This window comes from Ranitomeya variabilis, chromosome 2 (genome assembly GCF_051348905.1).
Source record: "Ranitomeya variabilis isolate aRanVar5 chromosome 2, aRanVar5.hap1, whole genome shotgun sequence".
Lineage (NCBI taxonomy): Eukaryota > Metazoa > Chordata > Amphibia > Anura > Dendrobatidae > Ranitomeya > Ranitomeya variabilis.
The window spans coordinates 83977226-83998842 of record NC_135233.1 but is presented as its reverse complement, the minus strand read 5'-3'; the positions used below and the strand labels follow the sequence as shown (position 1 = coordinate 83998842).

The following is a 21617-nucleotide window of genomic DNA, read 5'->3' as shown; positions in this document are numbered from 1 at the left end:
CCCTCTCTAGGCTATTAGTATCTGCCCTCAGTCACTGGCTTTCCCACTCTGGCGGAGAAAATTGTGCGGGAGCCCACGCCAGTTTTTTCCGTGAATTAACCCTTTATTTTAACAGCTAGAGCCCCCAAATTTTGCACACAGACTCTACTAACATTAGTAGTGAGGAATATGCAAAAAAAAAGGGATATGAAATGGTTTACTGTGTGTAAACCATGTCTCATATCCTGTCGGGTTTGACAAGGAGATAGCAAAAGCCGGTAATTGAATTACCGGCTTTTATGCTATCTAGCGCTGTATTAAATATAAATATATATATGTGTCTCAATGATATATATATATATATATATATATATATATATATATATATATATATACCTATACTATGCGTAGATCTATTCTATTCTAACCTGTCAGTGTGATTTTACTGTACACCGCACTGAATTACCGGCTTTTCTATAGAACACCGGTGCGTATTTCTCGCAAGTCCCATGTATGGTCCGTGTGTAATCCGTATTTTTCTCGCCCCCATAGACTTTCATTGGCGGATTTTTTTGCGCAATACGCTAACAAACGCAGTATGCTGCGATTTTCTCAGCCCGTAAAATACGGCTGAGAAATATACGGCAGATAGGAGCTGCCCCATAGAGAATCATTGGTCCGTGTGCAATGCGTTGTTTTTGCGCCTCTCATACGTCCGTAAAACTCTCTAGTGTGATGCCGGCCTAAAACACAAGAAAAAACAAGGAAAACATTCTTTTTTTCTGCAACTTCTTTACTGCCAACCTGAAAAAACGCCCAGTGTGAACTTACCTTTAATGTGGTGTGCTGCTCATCCCCAAGAACTTTGTGTAATCTTTTAAGGTAAAATGTGGAACTGTACCTGGCAATTATTACTCAAGTTCAACTCTTATTTGAGGAGGAATCCACTTCAGAAATCGCTGGGAGGGGATGGGAAGGGGAGAATTTGCAGGGGAAAAAAAAACCTTTCTGAAGGTTTTTTTTTATTTTTTGTGTGAGGTTTTAATGTGGCAGAATTTCTGCACTTATGTAAATTTGTTTACTTTCTCATGTTTTCAATGCATTTTTGAGAGCTTTTATTTTTTACATGCGTTTTTATTGCTGCATTTTTTTGGGGTGGGGAGGGCATGATTTAAGTAAAGCCACTTTGCTTTTGATACTTGCTGGTATTTGGCTTTGATAAAACATCATTGATCCAATCATGTACTAGTGTGTTTTTGCACTAAAAATGCATTCAGGCTATGTTCCCACAATGAGCTTTTGGTGCGTTTTTGACGCTGCATATTTTTGCACAATCAAAAACGCAGTGTCTTACAGTTCCAGCAAAGTAGATGGGATTTATAGAAATCTCAAGCACACTGTGCTTCTTTCTAACACTGTGTAAACCGACCTACAGTGCGTTTCAAATCCACAACATGTCAATTTCTCTTGCGGGTATTCTGAGTTTTCTGTGCATATTTTCCCCATAGACTTGCATTAGATGGGTAAAATCTGCAGGTAAAAAACGCACATGCGCTTTTAGTGTATTACCGAGGCAGAAACGCATTAAAAATGCATGTAATCTGCACCTAAGTATGTCAATAAAGTTTTGCCCAAGCCAAATACCAAGAAGTATCAAAAACAAAGCCACTTTACTTAAAGCATGGCACCAGAAACAGAAAAATAAGACTCACAATAAGGCCGGTTTCACACGTCAGTGGCTCCGGTACGTGAGGTGACAGTTTCCTCACGTACCGGAGACACTGACACACGTAGACCCATAAAAATCAATGCATCTGTTCAGATGTCATTGATTTTTTGCGGACCGTGTCTCCGTGTGCCAAACACGGAGACATGTCAGTGTTCGTGGGAGCGCACGTTTTACACGGACCCAATAGAGTCAATGGGTCCGCGTAAAACACGGACCTCACACGGACATTCTCCGTCTGGGGTCCGTGTGCGTGCAGGAGACAGCGCTGCAGTAAGCGCTGTCCCCCCCACATGGTGCTGAAGCTGGTATTCATATCCTCTCTGCAGTAGCGTTTGCTGTAGAGAAAATATGAAGAATAGTGTTAAAAATAAAGATTTAGGTGTCCGCCGCCCCCCCACCCCCTGTGCGCCCCCCCGCTGGTCAGAAAATACTTACCCGCTCCTTCCTGGTCTGGCCGCGCCTCCTACTGTATGCGGTCACGTGGGGCCGATCATTTACAATCATGAATAGTCGGCTCCGCCCCTATGGGAGGTGGAGCCACATATTCATGACTGTAAATGATCGGCCCCACGTGACCGCATGCAGGAGAAGCCGCGGCCAGACCAGGAAGCAGCGAGGGAACGGGTAAGTATTTTCTGACCAGCGGGGGGGCGCACAGGGGGTGGGGGGGCGGCGGACACCTAAATCTTTATTTTTAACACTATTCTTCATATTTTCTCTGCAGCAAACGCTACTGCAGAGAGGATATGAATCGCAGCTTCAGCACCATGCAGAGTGGGTACCACACGCTCCGTGTGGTACCCACTCGCCATACGGGCGGCACACGTGTGCCGCACGTATGGCCTCCGTGAGTTCCCAGGCACACGGACACGGATAACTCCGGTACCGATTTATTCCGGTACCGGAATTATCTGGACGTGTGGGACAGCCCTAACGCTCAAAATAACGTTCACAAGAACGAAATGAAGAACTGCAAGTACCTTCATTTAAATAATAGGTGCAGAAATTCTGCAGCGTCAAAAACTCACCAAAAACTCATCATGGGAGCATAGCCTCAAAGTGCATTTTTTGCCTGCAGATTTTACACATCTACTGAAAGTCTATAAAAAAAATCTGCACATAAAACTCAGCGCAAATCAGTGTTTAAAAAAAATAAATAAAAAATAACAGTGGTCATCAGATTCCTATAAATCCCATCCACTTAGTTGCAATTGTAAGATGCTGCCTTTTGACACAGCAAAAATACACCATGTCAAAGCCTCAAGAACTCATTATTGAAAAACAGGCTAAGGATTTTCACACCGCGTCTTTTTCTGCCAGCAAAACATGTCCAGTTTTCAAGCAGTAAATACTTCAGTAAACTATTCTCTAGAATTTTGTAATCCTGAAGCCTTTTTTTTTGTAGTTGGTTCTTTTCACTTTTTTTCCACCATTGTTTTTCTTTTGTAGTGTTTTTTGGACATCTTTTTACTGGCAGATTTGGGATGCTATATGAAATCCATAAAGCAATTTAAAAAATGCTAGCGTTTTTTTTTTTAGAAAAAACCTCTGGCAAAAAAATCTCAAAAAGATGTCCAGGTGTCTTTTTAGACTTCCTATTGAACAACCTTTACCTGGTTTGTACCTTTACTGGTACAAACATCTCTGCTCGCTGTTATCTGCCGCCAATCATTCTGCAACATTGCCTTTAATGTACCTGCTGAATGTTTGCTAAATTCATTTGTTGCATTGTATTACTTACTGCTGTACATCCATGCTGGGGTCACAGGAGATATTACTATGTTCAATGTGTTAGGGTACCGTCACATTAAGCGACGCTGCAGCGATATAGGCAACGATGCCGATCGCTGCAGCGTCACTGTTTCGTCGCTGTGTGGTCGCTGGAGAGCTGTCACACAGACAGCTCTCCAGCGACCAACGATGCCGAAGTCCCCTGGTAACCAGAGTAAACATTGGGTTACTAAGCGCAGGGCTGCTCTTAGTAACCCGATGTTTACCCTGGTTACCATTGTAAATGTAAAAAACAAACAAACACTACATACTTACATTCCGGTGTCTGTCCCCCGGCGTCCGCTTCCCTGCACTGTCTCAGCGCCGGCAGCAGAGCGGTGACGTCACCGCTGTGCTTTACGGCCGGCCGGCGCTCACAGTCAGTGCGGGAAGCTGACGGCGAGGGGACAGACACCGGAATGTAAGTATGTACTGTTTGGGTTTTTTTACATTTACAATGGTAACAGCAGGGCCGCGCTTAGTAACCCGATGTTTACCCTGGTTTCCAGTGAAGACATCGCTGGATCGGTGTCACACACACCGATCCAGCGATGTCTGCGGGAGATCCAGCGACGAAATAAGGTGCTGGCCTTCTAGCTCCGACCAACGATGTCACAGCAGGATCCAGATCGCTGCTGCGTGTCAAACACAACGATATCGCTATCCAGGACGCTGCAACGTCACGGATCGCTAGTGATATCGTTGTTAAGTCGCTCAGTGTGAAGGTACCTTTAGAGCATATGGTTGCGGCCAGGCTCAGTGCCTTTGATCCTGTAACCTCCCCTGGGGTGTTTGCCAATTGCTAATTTATCCCAAATAAGGACCCACAATCCCTCTCACCTGATCCTTTACTCAGTCCTATAAATTTAGTAGCATCTTAAGGGGGGCACGCGTGTGGGGTCAGGCGCGCGCATTTCTGCAGCAAAGCATTACGCAGCTAAGCATGAAGACACCGCAGTTATTTCAACGGCCGTTAGTCACGGCAGGAGTCAGGAGCCCACTCTATGCATCTGTCTCTTTTGGGTATGTCTGCTGTGTAAGCACTTCTTACTACTTGGACCTTGCTTTTCTATTAAACCATCTTACTCCTTCACCATGTTTTACCTATGCCCTTACAGTGTCTGCTCCACTAATCCTCTCTCTCCTTCACTATCACAAACCCCAGCACTCTCTAACCTAATAATCATCTCCCCTTCCCTCTTACCTCCCCACCTGTCCTCCTCTGCTGACCTGCTCCTCAACCTCAAATCTGTCCTAATAAAACATAAAACAAGCCGGCCACTCTTTCTCCCACCTGCTCTGTCTCTCTCTGCTTCTCCTCACTGCTGGAGACATATCTCCCAACCCTGGACCCCCACAGCTCATACCTCCCATTACTGCCCCCTCCTGCCATCCCTTATCTAATATGAACTACCGCAATCTTTCCAACATAAAACCCATGCTCCTGACGCCCACACCACTGCTCCCTCTCTCCGGAGCACTCTGGAATGCCCACTCAATCTGCAATAAGCTTCATGTGATTCACGACCTTTTTCTGTCTCTCAATCTTGCCTTCCTTGGCCTCAGAGAAACATGGCTAACACCCTCTGACACCGCCTCCCCTGCTGCGCTGTGTTACGAGGGCCTCCACTTCACCCACACCCCTCGCCCCTGCAACAGACATGGTGGAGGAGTGGGCCTTCTCCTTTCTTTACCTTTAACACAATCCCACCTCTTCCCTTCCTTATCCTCTCTTCTTTCGAAGTCCATTCTGTCCGCATCTACTCTCCCTCCAACCTCCAAGTTGCTGTCATATACCGACCTCCAGGCCCGGACACTGCCTTTATTGACCAATTCTCCACCTGGCTTCTTCACTTTCTCTCTGCTGACATTCCTACCATCATCATGGGTGACTTCAACATCCCCATTGACACCCTTCAGTCAACAGCCTCCAAACTTCTGTCCCTTACTTCATCCTTTGGACTTACTCAGTGGTCCTCCGCAGCCACCCACACAGACGGACATACACTTGACCTGGTCTTCACCCATCTCTGCTCTCTATCTAACTTCACCACCACCCCTCTCCCTCTATCTGACCACCATCTGCTCACCTTCTCATCCCTGTTCTCCTCACCAGTCACCCATGTCCAGCAACATGCGCACCCCCGCAGAAACCTTGCACACCTAGACACCCACACACTCTCTGACTCCATCCTACCACTGGCATCCATATCCTCACTCCACAACACAGACAGTGCCACTGCTTTCTACAATGCCACTCACGCATCAGCTATTGACACGGTTGCCCCTCTCATCCATGGCATAGTGCGACGTATCAGTAGACAACCCTGGCACAATAACACCACTAAAAAGCTCCGGCAAGTGTCCAGGGTTTGCGGAGCGGCGTTGGAAGAAAACACACTCGCAAGATGACTTCACTGTATTCAAACAAGCAACACTCGCTTTTAAATCTGCTCTCACCTCTGCTAAACAGGCCTACTTCACAACCCTCATATCTTCCCTATCCTACAACCCCAAACAGTTATTCAAAACCTTTAACTCCCTCCTCCGCCCCCCACTGCCCCCTCCAACCTCCCTCATCTCTGCTGAGAACTTTGCCACACACTTTAAAAATAAGATCAACCAGACAAGGGAAGTCTTCATTGTTCAACCACCACAACCCCTTTGTATACCAGACCAGTGCCCAAACCCCATAACCTCCCTATCCAACATCACTGAAGGGGGGCTTAATTGTCTCCTCTCCAAATCGCACCTCACCACCTGTGCACTCGACCCCATCCCATCCCACCTCCTTCCCAACCTCACCACCACACTTATCCCATCCCTAACACACCTCTTTAAACTATCACTAACTTCTGGCACCTTCCCTTCTGCTTTTAAACATGCCACAATCACACCTATCCTTAAAAAGCCAACCCTCGATCCAACTGCTATGTCCAGCTATCACCCAATATCGCTGCTCCCATTCGCCTCCAAACTCCTGGAGCAGCACGTCCACTCTGAACTTTCCTCCCACCTCTCATCTAACTTGCTCTTTGACAATCTGGTTTCCGCCCCCATCACTCAACTGAGACAGACCTGACCAAAATCACTAACGACTTACTTACCGCCAAAGCTAACGGACAATACTCTGTACTGCTCCTTCTAGACCTGTCCTCTGCTTTCGACACAGTTGACCACTGCCTCCTACTACAGATCCTCTCCTCCTTTGGGGTTAAAGACCTCGCCCTATCCTGGATCTCCTCGTACCTTTCCAACCGCACATTCAGCTTCTCCCACTCCCACACTACCTCCTCATCCCACCCTCTCTCTGTTGGAGTCCCCCAAGGCTCTGTTCTAGAACCCCTACTCTTCTCAATCTATACACTTGGCCTGGGACAACTCATAAAGTCCCATGGATTCCAGTACCACCTCTATGCTGATGACACTCAGATCTACCTCTCTGGCACAGACGTCACCGCTCTGCTGTCCAGATTCCCAGAGTGTCTATCAGCGATATCCTCCTTCTTCTCCTCTCACTTCCTCAAACTCAATGTGGACAAATCTGAACTCATCATCTTTCCTCCATCCCATAGATCTTCCTTACCTGACCTATCTATTGCAATCAATGACATCATGCTTTTCCCCATACCGGAAGTCCGCTGCCTCGGAGTAACCTTTGACTCTACCCTGTCCTTCAAACCGCACATCCAAGCTCTGTCCATTTCCTGTCGCCTCCAGCTCAAAAATATCTCCAGAAGCCGTCCTTTCCTCAACCGTCAATCTACTAAAATGCTTGTGCATGCCCTCATCATCTCCCGCCTTGACTACTGCAACATCCTTTTCTGTGGCCTCCCTGCTAACACCCTTGCACCCCTCCAGTTCATCCTTAACTCTGCTGCCCGCCTAATTCATTTCTCCCCTCGCTACTCCTCCGCTTCCCCACTCTGCAAATCTCTTCACTGGCTCCCATTCCCTCAGCATATCCAGTTCAAATTACTAATACTAACCTACAAAGCCATCCATAACCTGTCTCCTCCATATATCGCTGAACTAATCTCCCGATATCTTCCCTCACGTAATCTCCGGTCCTCCCAAGACCTCCTTCTCTCCTCCACACTTATTTGCTCCTCAACCAATCGCCTCCAAGACTTCTCCCGAATATCCACCATCCTCTGGAATTCTCCGCCCCAACACATCCGACTATCAACCACATTCGGATCCTTCAGACGGAAACTGAAAACCCACCTCTTCAGGAAAGCCTACAGCCTGCACTGACCCTGCTGCCTCCTCACCACTACCAAAGCTACCACCTCACTAACACCGGAGCTCCTGCAACCCTCAACCTATTGTCTCCTTCCCCATAATCCTGTAGAATGTAAGCCCGCAAGGGCAGGGTCCTCGCCCCTCTATATCAGTCTGTAATTGTTTGTTTGATTACTGTAAGTGATATCTGTAACTTGTATGTAACCCATTCTCATGTACAGCACCATGGGATCAATGGTGCTATATAAATAAATAATAATAATAATAACAATGCTACTGCGCAGGCACCGCCGGCGGCATCTTGATGAATCTTAATTTTTTTTTCTCCGCCAAAATGGCTCCAGCGGCAGCACCTGCGCAATACCATCTATCAGAACGTAATAGATGCTACTGCGCAGATGTGGATGGCAGCGCCATTTTGTTTGAAAAAAAACCCCATTTCCTTAAACAATACTATGTATACATAAAATGAAAATATGCATATTATTCCCCATATCCTGCTACAGCGCAGGCGGTGCTGCCTGCCTACTGAAAGTGATTTTTTTTTTCAATCCATATTATATGCAGTATGTAAAATAGGGGGTAGGTCACTGAGGGATCAGTGACCTGTCATAAACCAATGTAGATGAATATTTAAAGGGAACCTGTCAGCTGAATTTGGCGGGACTAGTTTTGGGTCATATGGGCGGGGTTTTCGGGTGTTTGATTCACCCCTTCCTTACCCGCTGGCTGCATGCTGGCCGCAATATTGGATTGAAGTTCATTCTCTGTCCTCCGGAGTACACGGAGTTCGATATCCTTTTTGCTTTGCTCAGTCACTGGGAAACGAGCTTTCCTATGAATGCAATAATCGAGCACCCTCAGTCTGCTCGCCCTCAGCATGGAAACAATATTTTCTGTAAGAACATGCAAAGTAACTCAAGCGAGCCAAATCAGATACCCATCAGTAAAACAGCACTGTTATGGGGAAAGGGAGGAATTTCCACAACATGTTTCTGGTTGGATAAATAACATACTGGCAGTAGACTTGGGGGCTCGGTGCGTGCTGGAGTTTTAATGCAGAATTATTGAAAATTTTATAAGGTAAAAGCAGTAAAGTGGAATTGTCTCACTGAAGCGTATCGGGATTCTTATGTAACTTTCGTATAAGTTAAATATTAATGGGTCCATGCAGATTGTTGTCAAAATACTAAGGTACAAAAAATACCTGCGGAGCCTGCATAAAAAGAAGTGTAGCAGCTTGAAGGATGCAATATGCTGGAGTTGTTTCTTCTTTCTCTTCTAAAGATAATTGCCATCTGTTGACAGGGAGCTTTTAGAAAGGCAACTATTTGCAGTGTGAGAATCTGTAAGATACACAGGGCGATAATCAGGGGCGAGGGGCTGTTGTGGGGTGCCAGGGTGTGGGCGAACAAGTAAATAATGTCCCATCTGTTGTGCGGCTTGCGTAAAGTGGATAACACTATTGGTCCTGAAGACTCCGCTTGTCCCACGATTCCGAATCCAGATGCAACCACACAGTCAACAGACTTTTTAACAGTTCAACTTTACTCAGCAGATTTACAGTAGTTCAGTCTTAGTCATGGATACAACACAGTACGTTAGTTTTGTTACAGTTCCTTCAGCCTGCACTATCCCTCTCTTGGCTGGCACTTCTTGCCCCGGGGATTTCCCGCCCGTCTCCTCAGCTTCCTAGAATCCCGAACCAATTCCTGTCTGTTGATTCCTATCTGTTTTCCCCTTTGGGGATGAAAGCAAGGCAAGCTCCCCCATACCCTTTTCAGGCCGTTGGCCTTCGACGTTATGGGATGGGATACTGAAATTTGCCGCAGCCATTCTCAAGATGCATTTTCTGTCCATTTTCTTAGTGTCCACGTGACCTTCAGCCCTCTGGCCTTGAACCACTGCTTCAATAACTCTTATCTATTTCAATCAACACCATCTCCAACTTATCTAAAACAAGGAGACCCTTCCCCTTATATTACCTGTGCCCCTCCATCTGGGGCTCTTCCTAGCTATAGCTATTACTTTGCTATACCTAATTTCTTCATGATACAACTGTGTCGACCATTCCATTTCCCATTCCTAACTATACTTATCACTCTATCTTATTCTTATACTTTACACTGTCCCTATGTTCTATATAAAACAATATCAGAACACACGTTATAGAAATACATTTACAACATCTTTAACAAGGTATGCATGAGTCATCCATAATAAAAGTTATCACAATATCTAAGCATCTTTCATATTAGTGCAACAAACGTACCTGTTTTATTAGGAAGGGATGAAGGGTATGCTTGTCCCTGCATACTCTTACAAATTAACCAATTTCATAGCCCTGCCCCTTTCATAAGACACAGCTCCTTGTCCCAGTCTCTGCCTACCTTAAATGGGTTGTCCAGTCTAAAACTATAAGTCTGCAGTCACTTCGCGTGAACTGCGATACATGATTGCGCTGACACTGGAGAATCCTCAGAGCAAACAGTGCGCACGTTGCGAGGATTCACAAGTCTGCAGTCACACAGAGTGACTGCAGACTTGTTGTTTTAGGCGAGACAACTCCTTTTAATAAAGAATCTTCCCAGAATAGTTGCTTCCAGGAGGCTTCGGGCAGATTTGACAATTCCAGGGAGATTTGTTGACGTTTCTGGGATTCCAGTAGGTTTCCACCTTTTCTGGGGATGAGGAAAACTCAAACTATGAAATTCCAGTAAGAAGCAGCACTATGGTGTGTAGTATGGTACGCTTTCATGCAGAATACTAGAACTTGAGCCACAAGGCACATGCTATGGCCCCAAATCATCAAGACCAACAATTTTTTTCACTGGCCTTGATGTGGGGGACATGGTGAAGTCAGAAACTCCCTATTCATGAAAAGGTGCATGAATCGGGAGCGTCGGATAAGCAGCGTGTGCCTCTGTGCACCACTCCAAAAATCTTACACCAGTCCCTTCCACTAGTCCCTTGCTGGTGCAAGATTTCTGGCTTAAGCAACGCTACAGTTGGTCATGAATTAGAATAGCCATGGTGCCACGTCCATCATGCCCCAGCTCCAACCATTTTGGCGCAGTTGGAAGAAACTGGTGTAAAAATGCCAAGTCACAACATTTTTTTCTCAACTCTGATTTTTTTTATTTTAACCTTCCTATTTCTTATAACGGAGTTGGCATTTCACATATCTGTGTACATGCTACAATTATCGTATTTAGCAGGCAATCTTTTATGCACGTCAGATGAATTTTCTGTCAGATAAGACAGATTTTAGGCAGATCAAAAGGGCATTTGCTCACACCAACTTTGGTGTGATTGGTGATTGGACAAAGATTGGTCATGTGCCTGTATGTAGAAGTGCGCCCTTACACATTTTACCCAATCGCTAACTACAGAATAGACTCAAAACAATGGTGGATTATCTAGTCAGTCCAAGAATATCACAAGATGGCTCATCCCTAAGTCAATGTAAGGGTATGTGCACACGTCAGGATTTCTTGCAGAAATTTTCCTGACAAAAATCCGGAAATTTCTGCCAGAAATCCGCATGCATTTTTTGTGCATTTTTATGCGCGTTTTTGATGCGTTTTTTTTTTTGCTGAAAATTTGCGGATTTTGTGCGTTTTTCTCTTGACACTCCAAAATCATGGGAAATCCGCAAAAAATCCGCAAAAAGAATGAACAAGTTCATCTGCACAAAAAATGCGGAATGCATTCTAAAAGATAGGATGCATAATGTAAGCCTTTTTGGTGCAGAATTATAGCGTTTTTATCGGGGAAATCCGCAAAAAAAACGCTAAAATTCCTGAAGAAATCCTGATGTGTGCACATACCCTAACATTTTGCAATAGACATAAGCACAGCAGAGCTACTTTTTTAGATATATATTTTGCCTTAATTGTAGTTATTTCTTTACTGCTTTGATAACAGTTGGTTTTGTTTTCTTCCAGGATTGTGGGGACTTGTGAACAATGCTGGGATATCCATGTGGGGAATGGTCGAATGGTTAACAATAGATAAATACCAAAAAGTTCTTAATGTCAACCTGCTGGGAAGCATCAGGACAACCCTGGCTTTTGCTCCACTTATCAGAAAAAATAAAGGTGAGATCTGTACTAGAAAAAAATGGCATAATAGGATTAGTTGTAATATGAAGTCCTAATTATTGAAAGATCTTGCCAACAGGGATGTGGTTGCCGCCTGAGGCCTTAGTTGCTGCGGGTTTAGCTCGCCAGGGAATATAAAGAGCGGTGATTGTATAGGCAGGAGTCTATAATTGTCATTTACTAGGGATAAGGCTGTCTAATACATGGGTATACAGTTACAGATGTCAGTTTTTTCTTTGGGAGTTCTCTATTTTACTTGGAGATTTAATACGACACCCATAAGGGTCTATGTGGTCCTACTATACCTACCTCACTGATGTCAAATAGAGGGCTAAAATATAGAAAATATACGGCACTCCTAACTTGTGTAGGTGCCCAATTAGGGTTCTAACACATAAAATATGTAGAAAAATACTTGGCGCTCAAAAAGGGTTGAAGTGAACAAAAGAACTGGTTTATTCGGCAATCTATCATTTTAATGTTTCGGTCCTAATACTTGGACCTTCATCAGAACTGTATAAGTCATACAGAAATAAAAATAGACGCACACAGAAAACACTGTGTTAACATGTACATGGCTCATCAAACATGTCGAAAGATCAACTGTTATAATAATGCCAGACATGGCGGAATGCGTCGTCTAGTCAATTTTTTCAAAATAGAAAATATAATTATTGCAGCGAGATTGCCATAACAAACTATGACACACAAAACAAATACCCACAGACTAATCTTGTTTACATCATAGCGTTAAATAAATGTATAAATACCAGAAGGACACATAAAGGTCTTGGTTTAGGTCTGTGTTGAGTTTCCAGTTTCTGCCACTAGGTAGTGATCTGTCTAGTGAAATAGATAGTAGAGCTAGATCATGGAGGGGATTCTCAACTCAGGCCATGACCCATGAGTACTAACATCAAATTATCCGCATTGTATATCTGGGGTGGGTGTGAGTCAAATAAGGCTCCTGAAGAAAGTGAAAATATTGGTGAAAACCTAAGTGAAAGGAAAAAATATACAATATACAAGTATAAGAGGAGGTTGAAAACACATTGCAGTGTATTTTTATAAGCACACATACACTAGATAAAATAAGATGAATAAGTGTAAATGGGGTTTACCTGATTACCGTCAGAGAGGGGAGTGTTTTTATGGTGAGTGTGAAGGGACGGGGGCGTATTCATCTGCCACATGGAGCCAGGTCTCCTCCCAGACCGTGAGTGTGTCAGTTACATTGCAGTCTAAGGCACCGGGATAAAAGGACAAGGTGCAATTGCACTGGCTCCATACGGCAGAAGAACATGACCCCGTCTCTTTTCTGTGAGACACACACAGCAGATTGCCTGCACAAAAAAAACCACAACAGAAAAATAGGAATGTCTACTATAAGTCGGAGCATGGCATTAACCCCCTAACGACCTATGACGTGCTATGTCCGTTATAGGTCGCCTTCCCCTCTTTGGTGCGAGCTCTGGTGCTTAGCCCGCACCTTTTCCAGCACAAGACAGCTAATCTGATCAGCAACTGTTTTGTGCACTTCTGAAAAGAAGGACACTGCTGAACAAGGGCTAGACGGAGTCCAGAGTAACTCTGCTGCCTCATTATAGTGAAAGGATCCCTCTGGGGTTTCATCTGAATCAGGTCACTCAGAGATTTAGATGGAAACCCCAAAGTAAGTGCTCAGCGTAGAACGCCGCATAAATGTGATCCCAAAAGTTATGTAAAATGTTCACAATAAAAGCTTCAACTCAATCCACAAAAAAGCAAGTCCCCACTCAGGTCCATCATCTGTTAATGGAAATATAGGGGGCTTCCACGTTACTGGTAGTACAAAGACTCTGGAAAAGCTGAATTGCTCCTCACCTTCCAAAAGAAATTCAGCAAATTCTCTGCTCCCAAATCCAAATGCCCCCTCCCTTCTGAGCCCCACAGTGTACCTAAACCACACGTCTGGCATTTCTGAAGCGATGAGCGTTAACTTATAGTTGCATGTCTCCAGAAGCCCAGGCTGAGCATAACGTATTGGTGACTGCATGCAATGTACTGGTCAGTACAACGGCAGTTTGCAATTTTCACTCAGCAACGTTCATTGCTGCTTGTTTCTGGAAAATACCCATGGAGTCAAAATGGTCACTACACCTGTAGATAAGTTCCCAAGGGGCTATAATTTCCAAAATGGGGTCACTTGAGGGGGGATTCTGCTCTTTTAGCAATTAGGGGATCTGTATATGGCGTCCGCAAACTGTTCTAGGAAAATTTGCACTCCAGAAGGCAAATAGCTCTCCGTTCCTCCCGAGTCTCTCCGTATGGCTAAGTAGCACTGTACAGCCACATATGTGGTATTGCCACGTTCAGTAGAAATTGTGGGAGAAATTATGGTACCATTTTTACCCACTTCTTGTGTGAAAATGTAAAATCTGGGCCTAAAGCAAAATTTTGGTGGTAAAAATGTAGTTATGTTTTCTTCACTGCCCCATGGTATAAAAGTCTGTGACACACCCGTGGTGCCAATATGATCACTGCACCCCTAGATGACTTCATTGAGAGGTGTAGATTGTAAAATGGGGTCACTTATGGGGGGGTTCTGCTGTTCTGGAATTAAATGGGCTCTCCCAGTGGGTTATGGCACCTGCAAACCATAACTGTAAAATCTGGCGCTCCTTGCCTTCTGTCAATATGATCACTGCACCCCTAGATGAATTCATTGGGGAGTGTAGTTTGTAAAATGAGTTCACATACAGGCGGTTTCTGTTATTCTGGCACCTCAGGGCCCCTGCCAATTTAACAAGGCACCCTCAAACCATTCCAGCAAAATCTGAACTCCAATATGGTGCCTCTTCCTTCCTGAGGTAATGAGTGGAGGACAGATGAGCCTCTTAAAGAAGAAACAAGTCCGTGAAAGCCAGAAATTGTGCATGTTTTTAGGTGATCAAATACGTATTTTCCAAAAATTTGCTAAATAAATATTGCCAAATCAGACAAGGTGATTTTCTGGATTTGTTTTCTCATTTTGACTCTCATAGTTGTGTCTACCTATGATATCATCTTTAAGTTGGAGAACTTGCACAATTGGTGGCTGACTAAATACATTTTTCCCCACTGTATCTAGATCAGTTCCCTGATTGGTCTAGTTTCCAAAATGGTGTCACTTGTGGGGGATTTTCACTGTTTAGGCACATCAGAGGCTCCCAAACATGACATGGTGTCCGCCAATTGTTCCAGCAAATTTTGCATTCAAAAAGTCCCTTCCGAACTCAGTTGTGGGCCCAAACAGTGGTTTTCTCCCTCATATGGTGTATCGGCATGCTCAGGAGAAATGACACAGCAAATTTTGTGGTCCCTATTTTCCTGTTACCCTTGTCAAAATACAAAAATTTGGATCTGGTGTGAATTTTTTGTGAAAGTAAAATGTTCATTTTATTTCTACATTTCAAAAATTCCTGTGAATGTGGTTCTTGAATGTGGTTTTGAGCACCTTGAGGGGTGCAGTTTTTAGAATGGTGTCACTTTTTGTTATTTTCTATCATATAGATCCCTCAAAGTGACTTCAAATGTGAGGTGGTCCATATAAAAAACAAAAAAAGTTTTGTAAATTTTGTTGGAAAAATTAAAAATTGCTTAAAAAACTTTTAACCCTTAACTTCCTAACAAAAAAATGTTGGTTCCAAAATTGTGCCGATGTAAAGTAGACATGTGGGAAATGTTATTAATTAACTATTTTGTGCGACATATCTCTCTGATTTAACTGCACGAAAATTCAAAGTTTGAAAATTGCTAAATTTTCTACATTTTTGCCAAATTTCCATTTTTTTCACAAATAAACGCAAGCCATACCTAATAAATTTTACCACTATCATGAAATACAATATGCCATGAAAACGAATCTCTGAATCATCAGGATCCGTTGATACGTTTCAGAGTTATAACCTCATAAAGGGACAGTGGTCAGAATTGTAAAAATTGGCCCGGTCATTAATGTGCAAACCACCTTTGGGGGTAAAGGGGTTAAATAGCTTGACAGGCATTTCAGCGATTAAATAGTAGCAATTTGAGCTAGAGCGTACTTGTCCTATATGGAGCTGACGCAGCTCCTGAGCTCACTTTATATACCCACACTGTCTCTACATTAGCAGGAAGCAGTTAAACTTGAGTTTGCTACAAAATAAATTAAAATGATAATGCTTCTCTGGTTTTCATCTTCAAAAGTTTTTCATTTTTGTTTGTGTACTAATTGTATTTACTCACGTGCAACATTTTGTAGCTGCAAAAACCTGTCGGACAGCCATTTTTAGAATACCGGTACTTTTTCAGCAAACTTTGTATCAACTTGGGTTTTTTTGCTATCAACTTGTACACCCTTTTCTTTCTAAACATGTCCTAGAGCTTTCGCACACCCATCTGCTTTATTATAATTATAACTTTCTGTTAACCTATAATATAATTGCAGGTCGCATGGTGGTTTTATCGAGCACAAATGCATACGTAAGTATGCTAAATAGTATGTATTCAATGAGCAAAGCTGGGCTGGAGAAATTCTGCGATTGCCTCCGACTAGAAATGAAAAAATTTGGGGTACAGGTAAGACTCTTCTATTTTTGCTTTTTCATTATTTAGTAGCAGAGCCAAGCTTCCCAATAACCCACAAAAAATAGCTGCCACCACCAATCATTTATACAGGCCGATTGGACACCCAACAGGTAGCGTATGGCTTCAGGGGTGCAGTTTACACAGCAAGAAGAACAGAACTATTAGGGTATGTGTCCACGTTCAGGATTGCATCAGGATTTGGTCAGGATTTTTCATCAGTTTTTGTAAGCCAAAACCAGGAGTGGAACAATTAGAGGAAAAGTATAACAGAAACATATGCACCTCTTCTGCATTTATCACCCACTCCTGGTTTTGGCTTACAAATACTGATGAAAAATCCTGACCAAATCCTGATGCAATCCTGAACGTGGACACATACCCTTACATTTTATAGATTTCATCTGGAAAAGTAGGAAGGGTTTATAAAAAAAAAAATATATACAGATATTACAAAATGGGAGTAAAACCATCTGAGCCAATATTAAGTTAGAAGCATTCAGCCGGCCTTACGGTGATGTGAGTGAATGCATTATGTTCGTCCCTTTGCAGAAAATATATCTGGCATAAATATTGGATCTGTGCAAACCCCAATATTCATCACTGACCACTGGCTCCTGAGTGTCTCAGATAATTCCTTTGAACAAAGGGAGCCCCTGTACTTGTCCGCTTCTGAGTAAACGAATCCTAGACTTGGTGGCTGGTTCTCACCAAATCCACTGTTGTAATTACCTGTGAATGGCAGGAGGTCCTACTTCAATGGAGGTGGAAGTGTAAGCTCTTTCTCACTTCACTTGTTATAATTAATCCCATATCTTCAATGTGAGGATGATCTCCGGAGAGGTCTCTACGGATTTTACAATTTTTCTCTACAACAATAAATAGGCTTATGACCCTTACATCCTTATGGGATGCATTGGACCTTATTTAATAAAGTCTTACACGAAAAATAGCCTTGCTGACATCAATCAGAGGACACATTTAATTATTAAAATGCCATGGAAAAAATACACTTTGCAATGTGATTAGTTCCAATGGGCAACAAGACTTTTTTCTGTTCTCAAGGTTTGATAAACGAGACCCAGTATGTAATCTTTTTTTTTTTTTTTTTAAGGGCTATATTTTCTGCCTAATAATGGTTCATTTTTATTTTTTTCTTCACGGAGTATGGACAAAATCAAAGGCAAAATTTTCTGTAACGTGACAGGGATTGCAGAACCCCTATTTATGTGTATGGCTTGATGATTTTCTTCTGATTTGATATAGAGTTCTCTATCGAACCATGGTCGAAATACAAGTGAAATCTTTTCACATGTAAAATAAAGCAAAAAATACAAAATAACAAAAAAATGAAGTAAATAAAGCGTCTGAAGTTGCTGTACCACTTTATACAATTATACAGTAATAGAATAACATGGTTGCTTTCAATTGACAACCAGTGCCAAACTTTTCCACAGCACTGTGTGGTATTGCAACTTAGCTCGATTGACGTAAATGAGGCTGACTGCAGTCCTACACAAAAACAGTGGTCGGGAGAGGCCATGTTTAGGATAAAAACAGCCATGTTTTTCAAATCTTGCATGCTAAAATCATGACAGGTAAAATTGTGCAAAAATATACCCCCATGTATTGCTTAAAACCTTTCTAAATTAACTAGAAGATGACCTAAAGCAACCTTCCAGTTCAGGGATAACATTTGATAGCCCGAGAAGCACTTTGGCTATTTTTTTGACACCAGTTATTAATACTCCACATAACCCATCACTTATATATTTTATCCACAATCTAGAGGGCTGTTTTAATGTATGATAGATTTTAAATTTGTTAATATTAAAAAATGATGAAATGTATGTGGCAATTAAAGGGGGGAAAATATCCTGATGTTGAAATGGTTCAAATGCCAGCTGACTCTCTTTGACAATTTTGCTTAAAGCTGCTCGCATAAAAGAGCTGTTGGCTTGTAACGTGCGGCCGAGCGGTAGTCCCGACCGAGCTGCTGTCCGTTTGCACTCTGACACTTTAGAGACAATGGGTGTCCCAGTCCTGGTGTGCTGTCGAGTGCATCACACTCAGTCGTAGGCGGTAGGCCTCCACTACCTCCAGGTTTCCATCCTCAAGAGCCGCTGCACCCAATGCATAGTACACCAGGTTCTGTGAAATAGTCAAACTTTTACTAAAAAGTCCAAGTTCATCAGGTGGGATAGGGCACAGCACTGCAGACTTCCTTCTTCCTTATCACAACTCCTCTTGTGGACTACCCCCAAGCCCGCTGGCTCTATCAGCCCCAGGATTCATTGTCCGCTCCGGCAGGGCACCAGGGCCCAGCCACCTGGCCCTTATGTCACTCCATGTCCATCGATCTCGTGATGTCGGAAGACCAGGCCTGCGCCATGGTTCCTGAGCCGAGCCCTAGTCTCAAGACTCTGTTGAAACGTCCAGCAGGGATCTCCATTTGGCCGCCCGCTGACCTGAATATTTGGCCCACGCTGCTCCTAGCAACCCACCCCAACCAAACCTAACTTCTCTTCACAATTCACTTGCTGACACAAAACTCTCTCTAACCAGGACCCTTCTTATCAGCACTAGTGCCCACCCACTGGGCTAATCCTGACCTTAGCCATTTCCTATCTACATGCTAACCTTTTCTATTTTCTATGCTGTCATAAACTTGTCCCTATGCTATATTCATATTATGCTCGAACACTTTATACTGTACATCGCCATAATACATTATGTCACATTACATTAGACACACGTTACTTTCACATAAAGAAACACACGACGGTATTCACACAGTGCGTCTGTCTTCATGAGCAAGAACAGGGTAAGACAGTCCACATCCCTACAGGCCAATCCCTTGTTAGCCACAGCTATCTTATCTGGTCATCTCAAAAACAAGTGTGATCTGCTCAGTCAATGATTTAAGTGGGATATTGCTATTTTATAATTAGTTCATAATGTTTTTCCCAAACTTTAACATTAAAAGCCTGCCCTTAGTGTAGTACAGATATATAGTATATTCTATGTGTGAATAACCAAATATGCGAACATTCAAGAGTTGTACCCTTACATGCCAAATACTGATGGCCTATTTCAGTGAAAGGCCATCAATATTAAAGGGAACCTGTCAGCAGGATTGTGAACAGTAAACTACAGACAGTGTCAGGTCGGCGCCGTTATTCTGATTAAAATGACATCTGGTGATGAAATCCGTCTTGTGGTTGTTGTTTCACCTTTATTTTCAGTTTTGAGTTAATGATATGTTTGTGCCTCGGGGCGGCCTGTGGGGGTCTTCATGAGGTGCTCTGCTTACATATTCATCCTTATGGGCTGATAACAGGTCACTGATTCCTCATTGACCTGCCGCCTATTTTACATTTTACTTAACCAAATTCTGTAGGGAGAAAATGAACTTTATTCCACCTGCAGCGTTCCAGTTTTGGTCACAGAGGCGGCACTAATTCAGTCACCTCTTTGAGAATACAGATGGCCTCTGTAACCGCGCCCACGACTGACGCTGGGTCTGCATTAGGGCCGGCTGGCTGTCAGTCAGGGGCGAGGGACGCACTTACAGCCACCGCTCTTGTATTCTGTTAATAACGGATAACTTGTTTTCACCATACAACCCCGTTTTAAAATCTCGCACTCACAAAAAGCAATGTGAAGCTTTTAAAATTCTCTTCTTGTTCTATTTACTTGCAGGTATGTATTATCGAGCCAGGAAATTATGCTCCAGCGACGAAAATTCAACCGTTAGTGGATGCAGAACAAATCTGGAACCCTCTGTCAGCAGAGCTAAAGGAAATCTACAGCAAAGAATCCATGGAACGTATCACCAACTTTGTAAGAAAGCAGCTTGAAAGTGGCAGCAGAAAGAGCTATGAAGTTGTGGACGCCATCATAGACGCTCTCACATCGCCTTCACCAAAACCTCGCTATCTAGTTGCCCGTCTTGCAGAACAACTTACTCTTTACCTCTATCTATGGCTTCCCACATCTCTTTTTGATCAATTTCTACTTTTTGCAGTAAGAAAAAGTGGGTGGCCTTAAAGTGAATTGTAGCTGAAAATTAAGAATGGCCGGCGTTTTGGCAGCAGTTTCTTGTTTGGGACAGACATAGGAAATATAGAATACTAGCTGTTTCCAGCCAGCTAACGCTCGGCACGTTCATTGCTATCTAATTAACACTGCTGGTGATTAAACTAAAGTAAATAATGACAACATTAAATAGCGCTTACGCAGGTGGTAAATTAACTTACAATGAAGTTAATAACAATAATAATCATTAAAAATCTGAATTATATTAATAATACATTTTATTCACAGTGTAAAATCAAAAACAAACTGGATTCAGTAAGATGTGCGTTTTTTATTCATTCCAGCATCTAAACAAATTTCATAACGAAACATAAATTAAGTTAAAATTTCTCTGTAAACACAATTGGGGGGGCGGGATTATGTGTGGTGATGTGGTGCGGGATTATATGTGGTGATGTGGTGGGGGGCGGGATTATGTGTGGTAATGTGGGGGGTGGGAATATGTGTGGTGATGTGGTGGGGGGCGGGATTATGTGTGGTGATGTGGGGGGGCGGGATTGTGTGTTGTGATGTGGTGCGGATTGTGTGTGGTAATGGGGTGGGGGCGGGATTATGTGGTGATGTGGGGGGGAGGAGCTACTGTGCTGGGGGTGGGATTAGCGAGTAATCACGATGCCTCTTATATATATACTAGATGGTGGCCCGATTCTAACGCATAGGGTATTCTAGAATATGTATGCGTAGTGTATAGCACAGCCCACGCAGTACATTGCGCAGCCCACGCAGTACATTGCGCAGCCAACGCAGTACATTGCACAGCCAATGCAATACATTGCGCAGCCAACGCAGTACATTGCGCAGCCAACGCAGTACATTGCGCAGCCCACGTAGTAAATTGCGCAGCCCACGTAGTACATTGCGAAGCCCACATAGTACATTGTGCAGCCCACGTACTACATTGCGCAGCCCACGTTGTATATTGCACAGCCCACGTTGTATATTGCGCAGCCCACGTTGTATATTGCGCAGCCCACGTTGTATATTGCGCAGGCAAAGAAGTATATTGCACAGGCCACGTAGTATACTGCGCAGCCTATGTAGTATATTGCGCAGCCCACGTTGTACATTGTGCAGTCCACGTTGTACATTGCGCAGCCCACGTAGTACAT

The 21617-nt window shown here is 43.4% G+C and overlaps 1 protein-coding gene across 2 annotated transcripts in view; it reads left to right on the top strand.

Moving 5' to 3' along the window:
- LOC143804483 (retinol dehydrogenase 7-like) overlaps positions 1–20759 on the top strand; it is a 93148-nt gene extending 72389 nt beyond the window's left edge. The window contains exons 2-4 of one of the 2 annotated variants that reach the window (XM_077282615.1): positions 11671–11823; positions 16274–16404; positions 20113–20759. In XM_077282615.1, coding sequence (XP_077138730.1) covers positions 11671–11823; positions 16274–16404; positions 20113–20460 — 632 coding nt within the window. In that variant the 3' untranslated portion in view covers positions 20461–20759. The remainder of the gene's footprint in view (positions 1–11670; positions 11824–16273; positions 16405–20112) is intronic. The other variant, XM_077282616.1, reaches the window with a different exon arrangement.
- The last annotated feature ends 858 nt before the right edge of the window (positions 20760–21617 follow it).